Source organism: Fragaria vesca, linkage group LG5 (assembly GCF_000184155.1).
Source record: "Fragaria vesca subsp. vesca linkage group LG5, FraVesHawaii_1.0, whole genome shotgun sequence".
Taxonomy (NCBI): domain Eukaryota; kingdom Viridiplantae; phylum Streptophyta; class Magnoliopsida; order Rosales; family Rosaceae; genus Fragaria; species Fragaria vesca.
This window is the reverse complement of record NC_020495.1, coordinates 18205292-18220422: the sequence shown is the minus strand read 5'-3', so window position 1 is coordinate 18220422 and position 15131 is coordinate 18205292. Positions and strand designations below refer to the sequence as shown.

Genomic DNA, 15131 nt, shown 5'->3' with positions numbered 1-15131 from the left:
GTCGACGAAAATAAATTCTTTAGCCGACGAATTTTTAATTTCGTCGGCTAAAGTTGACTATAGCCGACGAAAATATAATTTAGCCGACGAATGAAAATTTCGTCGGCTAAAGTATATTCATCGGCCTGGTTTTTTTTTTTTCGTCGGCTAAAGTCTTTCTTCTGGTAGTGAGTCTTCTTCTTCTACCTTTTTGCCATCCCTTTCCAGCATTATTCTTCTGCTATAGAGGTTAAGTTTTTAACTTGGTCGTCACTATTATATACAGTCCTCACTACAGAAATTGGTCAATGCTCGCGTCATCGACTCTCATTCGTCTGCTTGAACTAAAACCCTAGTTTTTAATTTACATACTTTAAATATCTACTGGAGGATTGAAGGGAATGGTTAGCTATACACAGATTCTTATATATCGGTTTAGAAGCATGCAGTCTGGTTGTAATTTGTAAATAAGAATTGACGATATTTAATGCAGCATAAAAACTAAGAGTTCAAAGGATCTATCTTCATTCGCTCTGATGTTACATAATTGCTAGTCATTCAAAGAGAAAGCATTACAGTTCAAGACCAATGTATAAATAATTTTGACTAGATCAGAGTTTACAAACGGATAGTTATTTGATACAAATTTCATCTTATTATTGTATAAAAAAAATGACTGGCACCGACTAGTCCAAGCAACACCATTTAGGTAAGAAGGCATCAAACCAAGGAGAGCAAACCTCATTAGGCATAAAAAGTGGTAATAACACTTTTTTTTTTTGGAAATAGGTGGTATTAACACTCATGATTCACATTTGCCTTGTCCTACTCCAACTCCAGTTCCTCAGATTTCCTTCTGTCTTGTCTTCTGGTGCCAAGGGTGATGGTGTCTCCTGACGATTCTAAGGTAAACAAAAAAAAAAGAAAGTACTTATATAGTTGTATGTGGCTATGTGCTAATGGCATGTGTCTTTGTGTATTTTCTGGTAGAATATCTTCTAAATGTCAAAATTAATGCATGTCAACAATCAGGCACTTAGCGGCATGGAAAGCTGCTTCAAGATTCAAGTTCCTCATCAAGGCAATAACTCTTCAACCCGTGTATGCCTGATCTTGTTCTAGCTTCAGATTCAGGTTAATGAAATTGTTCTCTCATCATAACTTTGTTGCCAAAATTAACATGAAAACAAGAGAAAGAAGCTGATTATTAATGTTATTTTGCACCAAACATATACAGGAAACTCTAATGGCTCCTCCAAAAGTTAGTTCATGGTCAAAGTCCAGCTTTTTTTTCAAAGGATAAACATCAAATAGGTTCATAACTTCACCATCCAGGGTGTCGGAGTTGTTGATGGCCGGGGCTCTGACTGGTGGACTAGTATTTCCTCTTCCTCTTCCTCTTCAGTATATTACTTGCAGAAGAAGTCCAATAAACATATCCCAAATTCAAATCCACTGTAAATCTTCCAAAAAGCTAAAATACTATTTGTACCTCTACCAGTACTATTGTGACAAGAAGTCCTGCAAGAACCAGACAAGAGCTGTAGTAATCTCAGGAGTGAAAATGTGACCCAGTAATTGGGACTTATTCAGTGCAGCCTGTTCCATCTTGCTTGCAGCAGCGACGTTCCATGCACAGGAACATCTTATCGATATTCAGCTCAAGCCCTCTGCAAGGTACATGAGATTTCAGCACGCTTTGTGTTCGAACTCTTATGGCAAGTCCCAAGCCCCTTGGCCCCTTCAAGCATAGACTACTGCTTGAGAAGAGATAAAGATCCACTCAAGAAAATAGCAAGTCACAAGATCGTCAGCATCTGAAAAACATAGCTTTCATTTGATTCATCAGCTTCCCTTCGACTAGATTTTCTCACTGTTCAGAGGTGATGGTGTAAATGTATTTGTCCTGATCAATCTTGTACTTGCAATGTACCTCAGAGGTTCAGACCCATATTAGTGCATCTGACTTGGCTTTGTGGTCCAAAGATCGTAATGTTTTGGATGGAACTCATGTTAGTGTTAACACAACTTTACAGCAAGAGAGCAATTTTAACTTGGATAGAAAAAATTATGATTCAACTTCACTCAGAGTTACTAGCCAGGCTTTCATACTACTACAAAACTGAAGCTCAATATTTTCATGAAGAGCTATAGATTGCAGCCAAGGCTGCCTCCTTAAATCATATCAAGGGTCCAGAACAATATTTCTCTACATGGGGTACCTTTAAAACTAAAGATACATTATATAAACTTGTCCATTGTGATGCACTACATTAAATAGAAAATGAAAGAAATCATAAAGCTACAAACCGGTACATGTAAGATAAAAGCTCAAGACCAAAACCTTCTTTTTTCTAGTTAAGGGGGTGGATATGATAACTAGAGTGCTTCATCCCACCCCGATCAAATCCACGTGACATAGAAGGGATGGGAATTAAATGCCACCTACTTTAGACGCAACTTCTTCTTCTTTGGAGCAGGCTGATCATTAGTGATCTACACAGAATATAAAAAAAAAGGATGAGTAACAGAACAAAGAATTGCAGGCTGGTGTTAAATTAAGCACAATTGCTGCAATCCTAGATAACACAAGAGACTTAATTCTTACAATTTCTGGGCACTTGTACTCAATACCAGCAGCCTCAATTCTCTTTTGACGCTTCAGATCTCTCTTCTTAATTTTCTCCACCAGCTTTTTGTGCTCTTCAGCTGTCCTTTCCTGAAAAATCATCACCCACAATGAGAAAGTTGAATATGTGGCAGGCTTGTTTGGTAATGTAAATGTTGCAACAGGATATTCTTCATGTATGCAATGGATACCTTGTCATGCCTCTTGCGCTCAATTTGAACCCAGTTCAGGGGTTTGGCTCGGATTTTGCTATTCTTCCACCTAATAAACAAACAAGACACATACACTTAGCAGCTACAGGGTAATTGACAAACCGCAACTAGAGCATTAATTTGACAGGTGGCCTATTTCACATTTATCATTAGCCTAAACTATATGGTATAAATGTCTATGGATGCCAACAATAACTTTTACTGGCATAAATAAATTACGAGTGAGTGAGTATCCTTGTCCACTTCAAGCACCCTCCAAAACCATTTGGTTCATTTTGAATGCGCCAAGTTATTTGGCCAAAAAATTCAAGCCACCAAACAACTTGACTAACATTTGATTCCATCATTCCAACCTAACTACAATATCTTAATGTAAAACTTACAACTTCGGGTGAACTTCCTGTGGAGGAATAAGTTTGGTTTGCAGAAGGCATTCGAACAACAAGTAATTATGCATAGTTTCAGCTACAATTTTGGCCACCTGCATGCAAGGTAACACAATGTTAAGAAAAAGCAAAGTTATTAGAAACTAAAAATAAAATCATTACGAAACATAACCCACCCCTGGGTCCTCAAACTCTATGAAGCCAAAATGCTTTGACTTTCCTGTCTGTTGATATGAAGAAAAGGCGTTAATAATGTCACTGAAAAATCTACAACAAGATCAATACAAAAAGAACAAAAACACATGATTCTGCTCAGGTAAATCATGCTCGATTGAAAAATAACAACTAATAATAAGAACAATCTTTAGTTTGTAAAAGCTCAAGCTTCTAGCAGGAAAGCAGAAGCTGTGATTATGCTCAGGGGGTAACTTGCTCATTAACTCAGCACTATATTGAGGAAGACCCCATTTACACTTGGTATAGATTTCTTAACACAGAATATAAATCCTAATTTACCCTATAGCATGTCATATGCCTCTGGCTAAACAATCAGACAAAATCAGACAAGTGATCCACAGACAAACCCATTGACAAGTGCTACCACAAACTCAATGTTTAAGTCATCAACTGAATCACTAACCTTTTTGTTGCGTACGATTCTTAATCTGTTGATTACACCAAACTGCCCAAAAAACCCTGCAAAAAGATAGCAAATTAGCCGAAAAACTCAATCAAGAACCTTGGCCAAACAGTACTCTAATATTATTCTTGATCCAACAGATTCCATAACCCCATTGTACCTTGCATTTCAGTTTCATAGAAGCCGTGTGGTATCCGACTGATGTACACAACCCTCGCAACATCTTCCTTAAGCTTCTCTTCTGGGAGCTTACGTGCAGGACCGCCTTCCAATGGCTTTCCTCAGAAAAAAAAAACAACAGATAAGAAAACGGCTATAAACACACACAAAATGAGCGATACTCGAAAGTAACTAACAACGATGATGGGGATTACCAAGAAATCAGGAGCAGCAGTAGAGGAAGTAGGAACTGGTTTTTGAGCAGAAGAAGCAGAAAGCGCTTTCTGAGCAGAAGCAGAGACTGCTTTGCTCAGTTGCTTTTTCATGGCCTTTTTCGCCTTCGCCCCCATCTCTCGCTCTGCAACCAAATACAAACCACGTCAATCCAATACCAAAATCTAAAGCCCAGCACGGGAAAAATCATACCCAAAAGAGAAAATAGAAAAGGATCACAACCCAGAATCACAAGCAACGAGGAGATAGTGAGGAAATATAGAGTTTACCTGAAGAAGGAGAGTGCAGAGAGCTCTCGGTGTCGAGGACTGAAGAGGAAGAAGAAGAGAAGAAGAGGCGCGTTATGTGTGTTTTAGGTTTTCTGTTTTACTTCTGATGCATTGGGTTTGGTATTGGGCTCGGGTTATATTTTATTGGGTGGGTCTTACGTTTTTATTTTATTTTCAAACAAAAATCTCTGAAATTACAATATTTCTTTTTTTCTGTTTCGAAATTACTAAACTAGACCTATAAAGAGCATTAAATTTTTCGATTATCCAAGAGAGGATTTAAAAATGACCTCCTTATTTTAAGAATTTGAGAATTTCTACTATTTTACATTAGTAGTAGAGGACTTCATTTAACGATCTCAACCGTTGATTCTCTAAATTTGTATATAAGAAACATGTCTGCAAAATTTTAACTAATTCCATAATCATTTGGTACTTCAAATTGATGTAAACAATTGTAGGCCGTTAGATAAAATTAAAACAAATATTGTGCTAGTCAAATGGTTAAATATTTTTTATTTTGGTTAATTTTTTGTAGGATTCATATGTGGGTAAGTATCTAGAAGATATGTGGCTTTGATTGTTAAAATACATGTTAGAACTAAAAACATCCTCACTTTAAAAGCTTAAGGAGGTCCTCTCTAGATCCGGACTCTAGATGTATATACATGATCTAAAAGCTTTAGTATTGATACAAGATCATCGATAATGGTTTCTGGTTTTAGATCAAACGTAACATCATTTCTCATATGACAACTGATGGTTTTTTATTCAGTATAGTAAACTAGGACACGTGATTTTTTTAACTTAAACATAATTTTGATAACAATATTAGTTGAGTATTTTAGTTCAGTATGTGTTTAAGTGATGCTTTGAAATGCTCATGATTCATAAAACATACATGTATTTATTTCTCCAAGTTCAAAATTGCAGCATTTCAGTTTTAGTCTTCTACAAAGATGGAAGGGACATGCTTTACTAGGATCTGTGCATGTTTGTGTAAATGATTTCATACCCAATTTCTCAACCCACTGATTATACCCAAGAAGATATGTGATAGAACTGATAATCTTGATTCAATTCTCTGGATTTCATCACTCCATCTTGGAGATATTCGAACAAAACAAAAGGAATCAAACTAGGAAAGTAAACCAGAGCTAGAAAACAGTAAACATAAGAAGTGAAGCTGTGGAGCATAAAGGAGGTACATTAATCTTGGAGATCTCTTGCCTCGGATAGTCAGATCAGAGGAATCCTATTCCCGCCTAAAATAAAGAAATATCTGCTGGGGGTCCATACACAGTCTTCCAAGAAATTGGAATAAGCCATTTATCGTTACTGTTGCCTGCACAAAGCCATTAGCGACAGATGAGTATACAACTAGGCAAAATCATTATTCGCATTAAAGTTCAAAACTTGTAGGAAGAAGAATAAAACTAATGGAAACAATTCTTAGGGATTGCCATGGGGGTCATCTCATCCTTTGGGTTATTGCCACACCATGTTTTAATCTCCAATCTAAAATTGCAGAATACTGGGAAACTCAAAGACATACACATGCCAGCACTTGCATACTCACACATGCGCACACACAGACATACACACACAAACCCTATATCTGATATAAAGTGACATTATCCGCCACTCGGCCGTGCAGTTGGTGAAGAGGTGTTAAATGGCAGGCTTTACAGCAAGGTTGCTTCCAATAATACACACAAACCCTAGATTAAAACTGCAAGGTTGCTTCCAATAATACAAATTTGCCAAGATTACAGAATTTACAGCAAAGAACACATGACGACAAAGATGCATCCTATGAAAACAACAACAGGAACACCAAAAGAACAGATAATGGAAAGTAAGTATGCATTTGGGACTGACTGGAGTCTTCTCTTTCTATTTTCTTTTTTACTTTTACTTTGAAAAATAGAGAGAGACCAACAACAGAAATAGAAGAAAGCGCAGATGGGCATGACCAAACTCCTCTGAAACAGAAGCATCTAATTAGCAAAGTAATTGTATCTATCCTATAAAAGAAACTGACCATGGAAATTAGTGGGACTCTGACCCAGAAGTTTGCATGCTGCCTCGGCCAAGTGGAAAGCATCAGGTGTGTTATCTCCTTCAGAGCAGAAACACAGTAAGCAGGTCACCTTCAATCCCTTAGCCTGATTAAATCAAAGTAAACCTAGGATTAGAAATCACCTTAATCTCATGTTCTAGCTTGTGAATCTAAACATTGTCTTCCTCCTTTATATGGTTTTCACTTTCACATGGCTGTAGCTATGGATAGAGGCTAAGCAAGAATTGGTTCAATGAGTAGAGGAACTTCAAAAGACAGATAATAAATGTTCAGTGTATATTATTTGCTGGATTCCTCTTGCTGAACACCCTATTAATAGAACTTGTGTAACACATTAATTACTTCAAGTAAAGTGTGACCAGGTCGACTTATTGCAATATTGGTGTAACTGACAATGAATACCTTGAAGCAAGAAAAGAGTGCTGCAAAAGGCAAGCTTGGGTAGTAATATTCTTCTTCTTCAAATTCACCTTCAAAGGGCAAGCTGTCCTCTGGCATAACATTGTCTTCAGCTAATGTGCTAAGATACTTCCAAGACCTCTGATTTGGGTTATATTCCTGAAGTCTTTTCCACCCAAGTTGTTCACAGTGATCATCTGTTCCATCCGAATTAGTGCTTGACAAGTAATGCATCTGTGAACCACTGGAATATCACAGAAGGTAAACCAATCAAACATGTGCATGAAAGTACAAATCTTTTTTTTTATGCAACAGAGTTCAGGACTATCGCGGTTCTTTCAAGATTAGTCGTGTGCATTTAAAAAAAAAAAGGGAAGATTCTTGATTTTATATCCATTTCATGGTACATGGTACAATTCAAGAAGTACAACTAGTAATGTACATATATTTTTGAAGTTCCAATATGTTCTAAAATCACTAATTCAGCTCTGAAAATGTAGTAAAAGCCATCATAAGTTCTGCAAAACCACTGAAACAAGAATTGCAGTCAGCTGAAAATTTGTCTACATTTAAGTGGCTGCAGAAACATGAAGGGTTGAATCTGACAATATCAGTATGTTAGTTGAAGTAGTTTATTTTCAAAGTACATAGGATCATGTTTGTAAGTTAACTGCTTAACAGACGGTCCAATGCTTATGAATCTTATTAAGTTTTCTTCCAAGTGCTTCAACTTTACCTAGCCTACAATGTTCGCCTCAAGATATTGGCTCAATTCAAATATTACGAAAAACTTAAACAAAGGAGCATGAAAATGCTCAAAAAAAAATTTCAACTCATAGGAGCAAGCAGAAGCCACACAATTCATGCTATTTATACCTTGACATATCAATTCTCTGCCACCTCCCAAAGTCTAAGCTTGAAAGCACAATGACATGCTTCTTTCCACTGGCAGCAACATAATCAGCCAAGTTCTTAGCAAATTCAATCATCTTCCCCTGCATAGTATTACCATTTTGATGTGATCCTCTCTAACATTAAAAAGTAGAGCACTACTACAGGAAAGTAAAACAGTCCAAACAATCCTATAATGTGCAGTAGAACGCTCTACTGTACCTTAACAACAGGGGATCTTTGTTGGATTAAAGACAAAGATTTAGAAGATGAGTCATAAGCTGCAAGCACCAAATTTCACTTTTTTAGAAACAACAAAGAAAGAAAGGTAAGAAGGAGAGTAAAAGAGAATGAGCACCTTCAAGAGGGAGAGCAAGCTCTCCTTGAGGAACAGGCCCATACGCGTCGTTGCCAACACATGGAAGGATAAAGGGAGTGTCCAAGTATCCAACTCTCTCCGCCTTTGTTGATGCAACTAAAAGATCCACGGCAAGCTGTCCGACATTTCCAATGGACAGCGCTGGCTGAAATACAATACCAAACTTTCAAATTTCTTATTTTCAACTCATTAGCAACAAAACAACATCGGAAAATGTGGTAGAAAAAGCAGACCAGGATGAGAGTGGATGAGTCAGCAAGGACGTTTTTGCCTTGTTCAGGAATGAACTCCATTTTTCGGAGAGCGTCGTCAAGTTCCTGTCAGCTGATGTCCAAATTGCAGTTCAAGCAAGTTAACCCAAACAATAAAAAAAAATAAAAAATAAAAAATACCAGTTCAAGATACTTTGAACAAGAATAAGAAATCGAAATGGTCTGTTATTGGGATTAAACAATAACACAACAATCAGAGAACCCCTTAATCTCTGTGTATTCCCTTTAGCCTTACTCTTTTATATATACTTTCTTTCTAGCACTACAACAATCAGTCGTATATATGAGTTTGAATGGAAAACATGAATCAATACAAAGAACCCAACTGTCAACCCAAAAGGTAAAGAAAGATCAGAACAGAAACCAATACCTCTGAAAACCACCAAAGCAATTCTGACAATGTTTTGCTCTTGCCCTTATGCTGTTGAGAGAAGAATAAGAAACGGGAAGGGCAATAAGGACTGATGATGTAAATTTTCTAAAAGAGTAAGGCTAGTTTCGGTAGTATATTCATTTTTTTTTCCTGAAGTTAAACCACGAAGAACACTTGAGACAGTTAAGTGTCTCCAATTTTAATAATTCAAAACATTTCTTTTGAGCTTTTCACAAAGTGTTGGTGTTAGAATGAATGAACAAGCACATTTTCCTTTTCAACATCGTATCAATTAGGTTTTGAGATTTCTTGATTTCCTCCACTACATTTGCGGTTGCTAGCAGGCAGTTGCTTACTTCTCTTATTCAGTAATAATCCGTGTATGCCATGAAGGTTGAAAAGAATTAATAGCATCAATCTGACATAACTTTCTATGTAATCAAGAGCCAGAATTAGTTACAGAGATTCAATAACTATCAAGTAATATCTAATCATACATCGCATTGATACAAAGATAATCCTGTTTTCAAACAAGTCAGAGACGCATAATCATACACGTCCTCCAACTTTCTGTTCCCCAGAAAGCTTGGATAATGACGGCAAACTAGACCCTACCAGACAAAATCCAGCGCCAATCAGCCGCGTTTTACTGGCCTTTGAACATAAGACTTGTTCGGATCTTCAGTTTTGAGTTTGGGAGGTCGAAGTTCTCCTTTCTTGGCCTGAATGCACACATATATCAGTATATTGGCGCTGTTATCATTTTGTTTCAACTCAAACTGGTAAGTAAGAAGCAGAGATAGATTTCTTTATTTTGCAATTAATGAAAACAAAGTAACATTGCAACTCACCTTCTTTCCACCCTTCATAAAATCTCTCCAGCTTGAGACCTGATCATTAAGAAATAAAGTAGATCAAATCCAAGTCCCAATGAAGGAGTTAGCTTGTTTAGGAAAAAATATGTACGAGATCAGCACACTACAATCAAATCTTTGGTAATAGATTTTCTAATTAAGTGTTTATACTGGTTGAGAATGAAACTTAGGCATCATTCAAATTGGACACATGTTATTGAAATTGAAAGTTAAATGACAAACTGCGTCCCAATAAATATCTGGAAAGGTTTCAGAGAAAGTTTTCTGCATAAATTAGGCTCAAGGGCATATTATGGAGTTTTCAAACAGCATAACTGTACAAGTACAACATTCATACTACTTGGACACAACACGAAATAAGATGAATTCTAATAAAAATAATAATTAAAAAATAAATAGGAAGGTAGTTTGGCAGCATTGTACTTCAAATTCTAAAAAATTATATTAGATATCGAATACATATTAAAAGAATGGCACCTTATAAAAGAATGAGGTCAGAATTTTGAAAAAGAATGGCATAAAATAGCATGTACAATGTGGGGGTGGTTTGAACTTCCTAAGTGCGCAGCTAGACAGGGTGGCAGCTAGACAGAGTGTTTAGAAGAACAGGTCCACAAGGAGACAAACAATGTATGTTATTGACATGGCCCAGTTTGGTGCTTCTTGTGGCCATGTATCTATAATATTTCATCAATATAACTATGTATATCACTGCTCGTATCTCTCGTTTCTTATCAGTTATTTAACTTGTCATTCTTTTACAATATTAGTTGAATATCATAAGTAAAAAAAACAAGCAGTAGAACCAATTTTCCAGTTACCTTAAGCGGGATGATTCTGTACCTTTCTACAAATGCAGTTCAAAAACCTTATGAACAGGAAAAAGTTTTGGATTCAGCAGAGTATATGACTAACCTAGGACCGACAGTGACATCTTCCATTGACCTTAGATCACATATAGTCTAATCTATGAGAACAATCAAGGATATCCAATTACACTTTGGCCAGTGCCTACAATCATTCTGTGCATATAAAAGAACTTGTAATATCCTGCTTTCAGGAACCAATTATAACCTCACAACAATGAAAGGTTAAGCCCATGCCACATATTTCTATAGAAAAATGAAAAAGATGGCGACGTACCCTTTTTTCTCTTGTTCCTTCCCATTCTGCTTCATGATCTCGTTTTCTTTTCCACATCTCTTTGGCTTCTTCTTCATCTTTCTTCAATCGTCCTTCCTCTTCTGATATCTACACGGCAATGAAGGACAAAGAAAACTATGAAACCTTAAACAAGTATGGCTCAGTAAAGAAAACATTCAAGTTTCTAGCATACCCTCATTTGCATTTTTCTCCTCCGCCATTCTTGTTCTGTTAATATTTCTCGAACCTTCTTCTTTAGTTCTTGCTGAAACTCTTCTGACTGCTCATACTGTTGCTCATATTTTCCCTGAAACATATATCAAAGCATAATTAAAATTTTACTGTGGAGGAAGTAGAAAATCCCAATAAAATAAATTCAATTGCATGAACTAGGGGCCGGTGTTCCTTCCATCAGATGAGAAGAATATCAATGTAAAACGAATACATGTACAAGAAACCATGTCCTATGCACATACACAAATATTTTGTTTCAAGTCTGCAGCAAACTTCAAAGGTTAGGGGTTATTGGCTCAGCCCAGTAAAGGATCAGCCATATCGTTTATACTGCATGCCTTGTCTGGATTTCCTTTACCATTAGCATTTGGGTATAACCATCCTAGTTCAGTCATTTCGTAAGGTAATAACTAATTCTATAAGGTTCTAGTAAAAGAAAATCCTTCAACTTTTGTAAAGGGAGAAAGGCCAGAGTCCTTTGGGGTTGTGGGGGGCTAGCTGTAAATTGGATGGCGGATGGAAAGAAATAAAAGATTATTTGAAACCTATGGCGGGGTGGAGAGGGGATACCTGTGGGGAAGGGTTAAATTCTGGGCATCGTTATGGGCTTCTACTTTTAAGGATTTTAAGGATTATAATATTTCTTCCATTATTCGTAACTGGCAAGCAGCTGTATTGGTCAAGATGATGAACAAACATATAGACCAACATATGCAATTATCAAAGATATATGAGAACTGAAAATACCTCATCGACCATTGACTTTATTTTAGAAGCTGTATCTTTCTTCAACTGCTTCTTCCGTTTTGCTCTGAGTTCGTCTGTAGCACATATTAAAAACAATAAGGGATCCTTCCCACTCCAACATAACAATCACTCCACCCAGGAAGAATTTTACAAAATAACATAAGAAGGAAAAGATGTTTAAAAAAAAACAGAGCGCATACTGGAACTTAATGACCAAAAGAAGATACACAGGGTAGAACTTTATGAGACCGAAACAAGATTTATAAGGTATAATCGGACAAAGCAATGCTTCTAAAACTTGTAAGCATCAATATTTCATCCAAACCTATTTAAAAGTATGTGTGTGTGTGTGTGTGTGTGTGTGTGTGTATATTATGGCCACATGAGTTACAAGACAATTTTCAGATTAGCAAATAAATGATTCAATTGTCTAACCCAACAGGTTTTTATTTTTCATATGAACTTTAGATAAATGAAGAGTTTACCATACATAGGAAAATCCAGACCCCAAGATGAACACAAATGAAAAATTTCTGACCTTTGGCTGCAGAGACTTGGCTAATGATATAGTCCCTTTCTTGTTGATCGAGTAAAAGTTGGTGAGCTTTCGCCAATGCTGAAAATAAATGGAAAACTCTCTGTTAATTTAAGCATACATTACTAACGACAAAGGAGCATTGATATATCCTCAAGGTAGTACTAAGAGTTTTCATCGACGTTTCTCTCTAACAGGACTAAAATATTACCAAACACCAAACTTTCACCAGTTGCAAACCAACAACGACTTTATGTATTTAAGGTGACGGTCAATCAGGGCACATGTTTGGTATAATTTACTCACATGAAACACAATATATAACAGATAACTTTAATATCTCTTTATTTTTCTTTTGACTAGAAAAACAAAGACTCATTATATAAATCTGGTAATTACAAAACCTTCACACCTCTCCATAAACAATCTAGGCCAAACAATCAAATGTAAGTTTATTGCATAAACAATACAAACTACAATAACACATGCCAAACCGCAAAAATTGAGAGTCCAAATATCATCATTGGTATAATGGATTTATAGACTCAAGTTCTGAGTCACTAAACAGGTTACCCCTACTTTAAGTTCTAAAATACAGTATAATCTTACAATAAGTCCAGATAAGAATGTCATGCATCAAAATCATAACAAATTTCCATCTCATTCAAAATGTGTCAAATAAACAAAATTGATGTGATAGTATTGCATTAACAATAACTAAGATGCCACCATGTAAGTCCACAACCTTTTCCGCCTCCCTGGCAAGGCTATTTTCATCAAATAATAACACCCACCGATATAGAAAGTTGGAGACTGAAACAAGCCTTAAAATGAAATTATCTACACTCAGTCAGGACGGTTAACTTTTCACTCACTCTGTTACCTCCCACTACTGGATTAATGGTGATACAAGCATAAACTAGTTGGCTATCTCTGTCTAACAACTAAAGGATTATAACAAATGTAAGTATCAAAGCACAAATAAGCACCTCCAAATGCCTCCTTAGCCTGTGGATGCTTGCATTTATCAGGGTGAACCATCAAGGACAACTGCAAACAACTCCCATAAAAAATATGTCAGTCAAGGTTGGATCATAAGCAAGCAAAACCAAGAAACAGCAATATCGGATGTAGTTACCTTTCGATACTGTTTTTTAACATCTTCTTCAGTTGCATCAAATGGTAAGTTGAGATACTCGAAAGGATTTAACTTGAAGCAGTTGAGGATCCTGCATATTGTTCGCGGTTTGTCAAGATCAATTAAATACAGACAATTCAATATATAAGAAATGTTTCATCAAACATTGAAAATATGCTTATCAAACATGAACAAACCAAAGATCAAAGGAAAAGCAGCCTCTCAATCTCCTTTTGCCAAAAACAGAAAAAAAAAGTCAGCACTCATCTAAGTCGAAAAATAAGAACAGAATTACATTCTTCAATTCACCAAAAATATCAATCCTAAAACTTGAGAAGATAACTAGCACACACACCGCATACATCAAAATCACAAGTCAAATTCAATTGAACAGTAATTCCATAATTCCAATTCGCGGGGGCTCAAATTACTCACAATTCGATCATAATCCATGAAAAATAATATAAACCCTAACCCTAGTTTCCGGTTGAATTATAATTATGAGTATTGAAAAGGCATATATACGAGAGAGGGAGAAGGGACCTGAGGACTTGGTTGTCCCGCTCGACTTCGCTGACTTCGGCGTAGAAGTTCTTGAGAAGCAAATCGTCGTCCATGGAGCTCTCAATTACCCGTGTTCCAATTTCTTCTACTAAACCAAACCCCCAGACTTTGCTATATAGATTTAAACCATCCCCTTTCTCTTTTTTCTTTTTCCTCCTCTAAACGTTCTTACCCTTCATAATATACCAAAATGAAAATAGTGTGTTTATTGTCACCTCACAAATTATTTTGTTCATAACATACGTTGTTAATTTATTGAAATATAAAAATACTGATATAAAATTACAGTAATAGACAATAAGTTGTTACAAATTATAAATTTTTTTATTTTATTTTTTTTGTTTTGAATGAACACAAATTTCATAACTCTAACCCAGATTTATCATATTCGGTCGTAAGTCTGAAGACACTAGTATTTAACATGAAGATGAGGTAAACTGTTTGTATTTTTTTTTCTTTGTTGATGATTCGTCTATCCTTTAACTCATTATTTCCCATGTCAACTTTGTATGTAAATTCTCATGAACAATTATTATACCGTATTTATGAACAACGGATAAATCAGTTCAAGAAACTTAGAAGTATGGAAGGCGTTGCTACTAGAGATACATTTACAAACATTGTGCATCTTGATATCGACTAATACCATTGAGGTGTTAAATTTGAGAGTTTTTTCTTGTTTTTTAACTTAGATTTATACTTTCATGTGAATTTTTTTCACTTGGTGATTTTATTTACCTTTAACAAATGAGTGCGGCTATTGGGACCTCCAAATTTGATCACTAGACCTACTCTATTGTGAATTATTAAGAGACATATATATCCTCATACACAATGACTATTAAGGACAATAATTATACGAAATGAAATATTATATTTGTTCTCTCTAGACTTTCCAATTCAATAATAATTGATTACATTTTTTATTATTTTCCTTATATATTTTCACTTTCAAATTTCTTTTTATTAAAGCATATATATATATATATA

At 35.8% G+C, this 15131-nt stretch overlaps 3 protein-coding genes across 3 annotated transcripts; all 3 read right to left on the bottom strand.

Moving 5' to 3' along the window:
• Nucleotides 1-2031: 2031 nt before the first annotated feature.
• LOC101295337 (uncharacterized RNA-binding protein C1827.05c-like) lies at nucleotides 2032-4621 on the bottom strand. The gene is made up of 9 exons (XM_004299993.1): nucleotides 4509-4621; nucleotides 4221-4363; nucleotides 4007-4121; nucleotides 3847-3902; nucleotides 3383-3430; nucleotides 3204-3301; nucleotides 2800-2869; nucleotides 2588-2698; nucleotides 2032-2475 (listed from the first exon to the last, which is right to left on the bottom strand). Exons 2-9 carry the CDS (start codon nucleotides 4353-4355, stop codon nucleotides 2425-2427), a joined length of 684 nt encoding a protein of 227 aa, XP_004300041.1. The 5' UTR covers nucleotides 4356-4363; nucleotides 4509-4621; the 3' UTR covers nucleotides 2032-2424.
• A 940-nt stretch (nucleotides 4622-5561) lies between these two features.
• Nucleotides 5562-8958, bottom strand: LOC101295046 (proteasome assembly chaperone 2-like). Its single transcript, XM_004299992.1, has 8 exons — nucleotides 8903-8958; nucleotides 8494-8584; nucleotides 8240-8405; nucleotides 8104-8162; nucleotides 7867-7985; nucleotides 6994-7234; nucleotides 6553-6676; nucleotides 5562-5853 (listed from the first exon to the last, which is right to left on the bottom strand). The coding sequence occupies exons 2-8, from the start codon at nucleotides 8551-8553 to the stop codon at nucleotides 5774-5776; spliced, it is 849 nt and encodes a 282-aa protein (XP_004300040.1). The 5' UTR covers nucleotides 8554-8584; nucleotides 8903-8958; the 3' UTR covers nucleotides 5562-5773.
• Nucleotides 8959-9183: 225 nt separating this feature from the next.
• LOC101294466 (dnaJ homolog subfamily C member 8-like) lies at nucleotides 9184-14344 on the bottom strand. Its single transcript, XM_004299990.1, has 9 exons — nucleotides 14121-14344; nucleotides 13578-13668; nucleotides 13429-13489; nucleotides 12443-12520; nucleotides 11905-11978; nucleotides 11117-11230; nucleotides 10924-11031; nucleotides 9757-9795; nucleotides 9184-9627 (listed from the first exon to the last, which is right to left on the bottom strand). The coding sequence occupies exons 1-9, from the start codon at nucleotides 14192-14194 to the stop codon at nucleotides 9541-9543; spliced, it is 726 nt and encodes a 241-aa protein (XP_004300038.1). The 5' UTR covers nucleotides 14195-14344; the 3' UTR covers nucleotides 9184-9540.
• Between the last annotated feature and the right edge of the window lie 787 nt (nucleotides 14345-15131).

Coding starts and splice junctions, on each gene's coding strand:
- LOC101295046 (XM_004299992.1), bottom strand. CDS start 8,553: ATGGAGTTCATTCCTGAACAAGGCAAAAACGTCCTTGCTGACTCATCC. Junction 8,406..8,493: donor ACTCATCCACTCTCATCCTG/GTCTGCTTTTTC, acceptor ATTGTATTTCAG/CCAGCGCTGTCCATTGGAAA. Junction 7,235..7,866: donor CAGAGAATTGATATGTCAAG/GTATAAATAGCA, acceptor GTGATATTCCAG/TGGTTCACAGATGCATTACT.
- LOC101295337 (XM_004299993.1), bottom strand. CDS start 4,355: ATGGGGGCGAAGGCGAAAAAGGCCATGAAAAAGCAACTGAGCAAAGCA. Junction 3,431..3,846: donor GAATCGTACGCAACAAAAAG/GTTAGTGATTCA, acceptor TCATATCAACAG/ACAGGAAAGTCAAAGCATTT. Junction 3,302..3,382: donor TAGAGTTTGAGGACCCAGGG/GTGGGTTATGTT, acceptor CCTTGCATGCAG/GTGGCCAAAATTGTAGCTGA.
- LOC101294466 (XM_004299990.1), bottom strand. CDS start 14,194: ATGGACGACGATTTGCTTCTCAAGAACTTCTACGCCGAAGTCAGCGAA. Junction 12,521..13,428: donor GGCTAAGGAGGCATTTGGAG/GTGCTTATTTGT, acceptor ATTTATTTTCAG/CATTGGCGAAAGCTCACCAA. Junction 11,979..12,442: donor CCAAGTCTCTGCAGCCAAAG/GTCAGAAATTTT, acceptor TATGTGCTACAG/ACGAACTCAGAGCAAAACGG.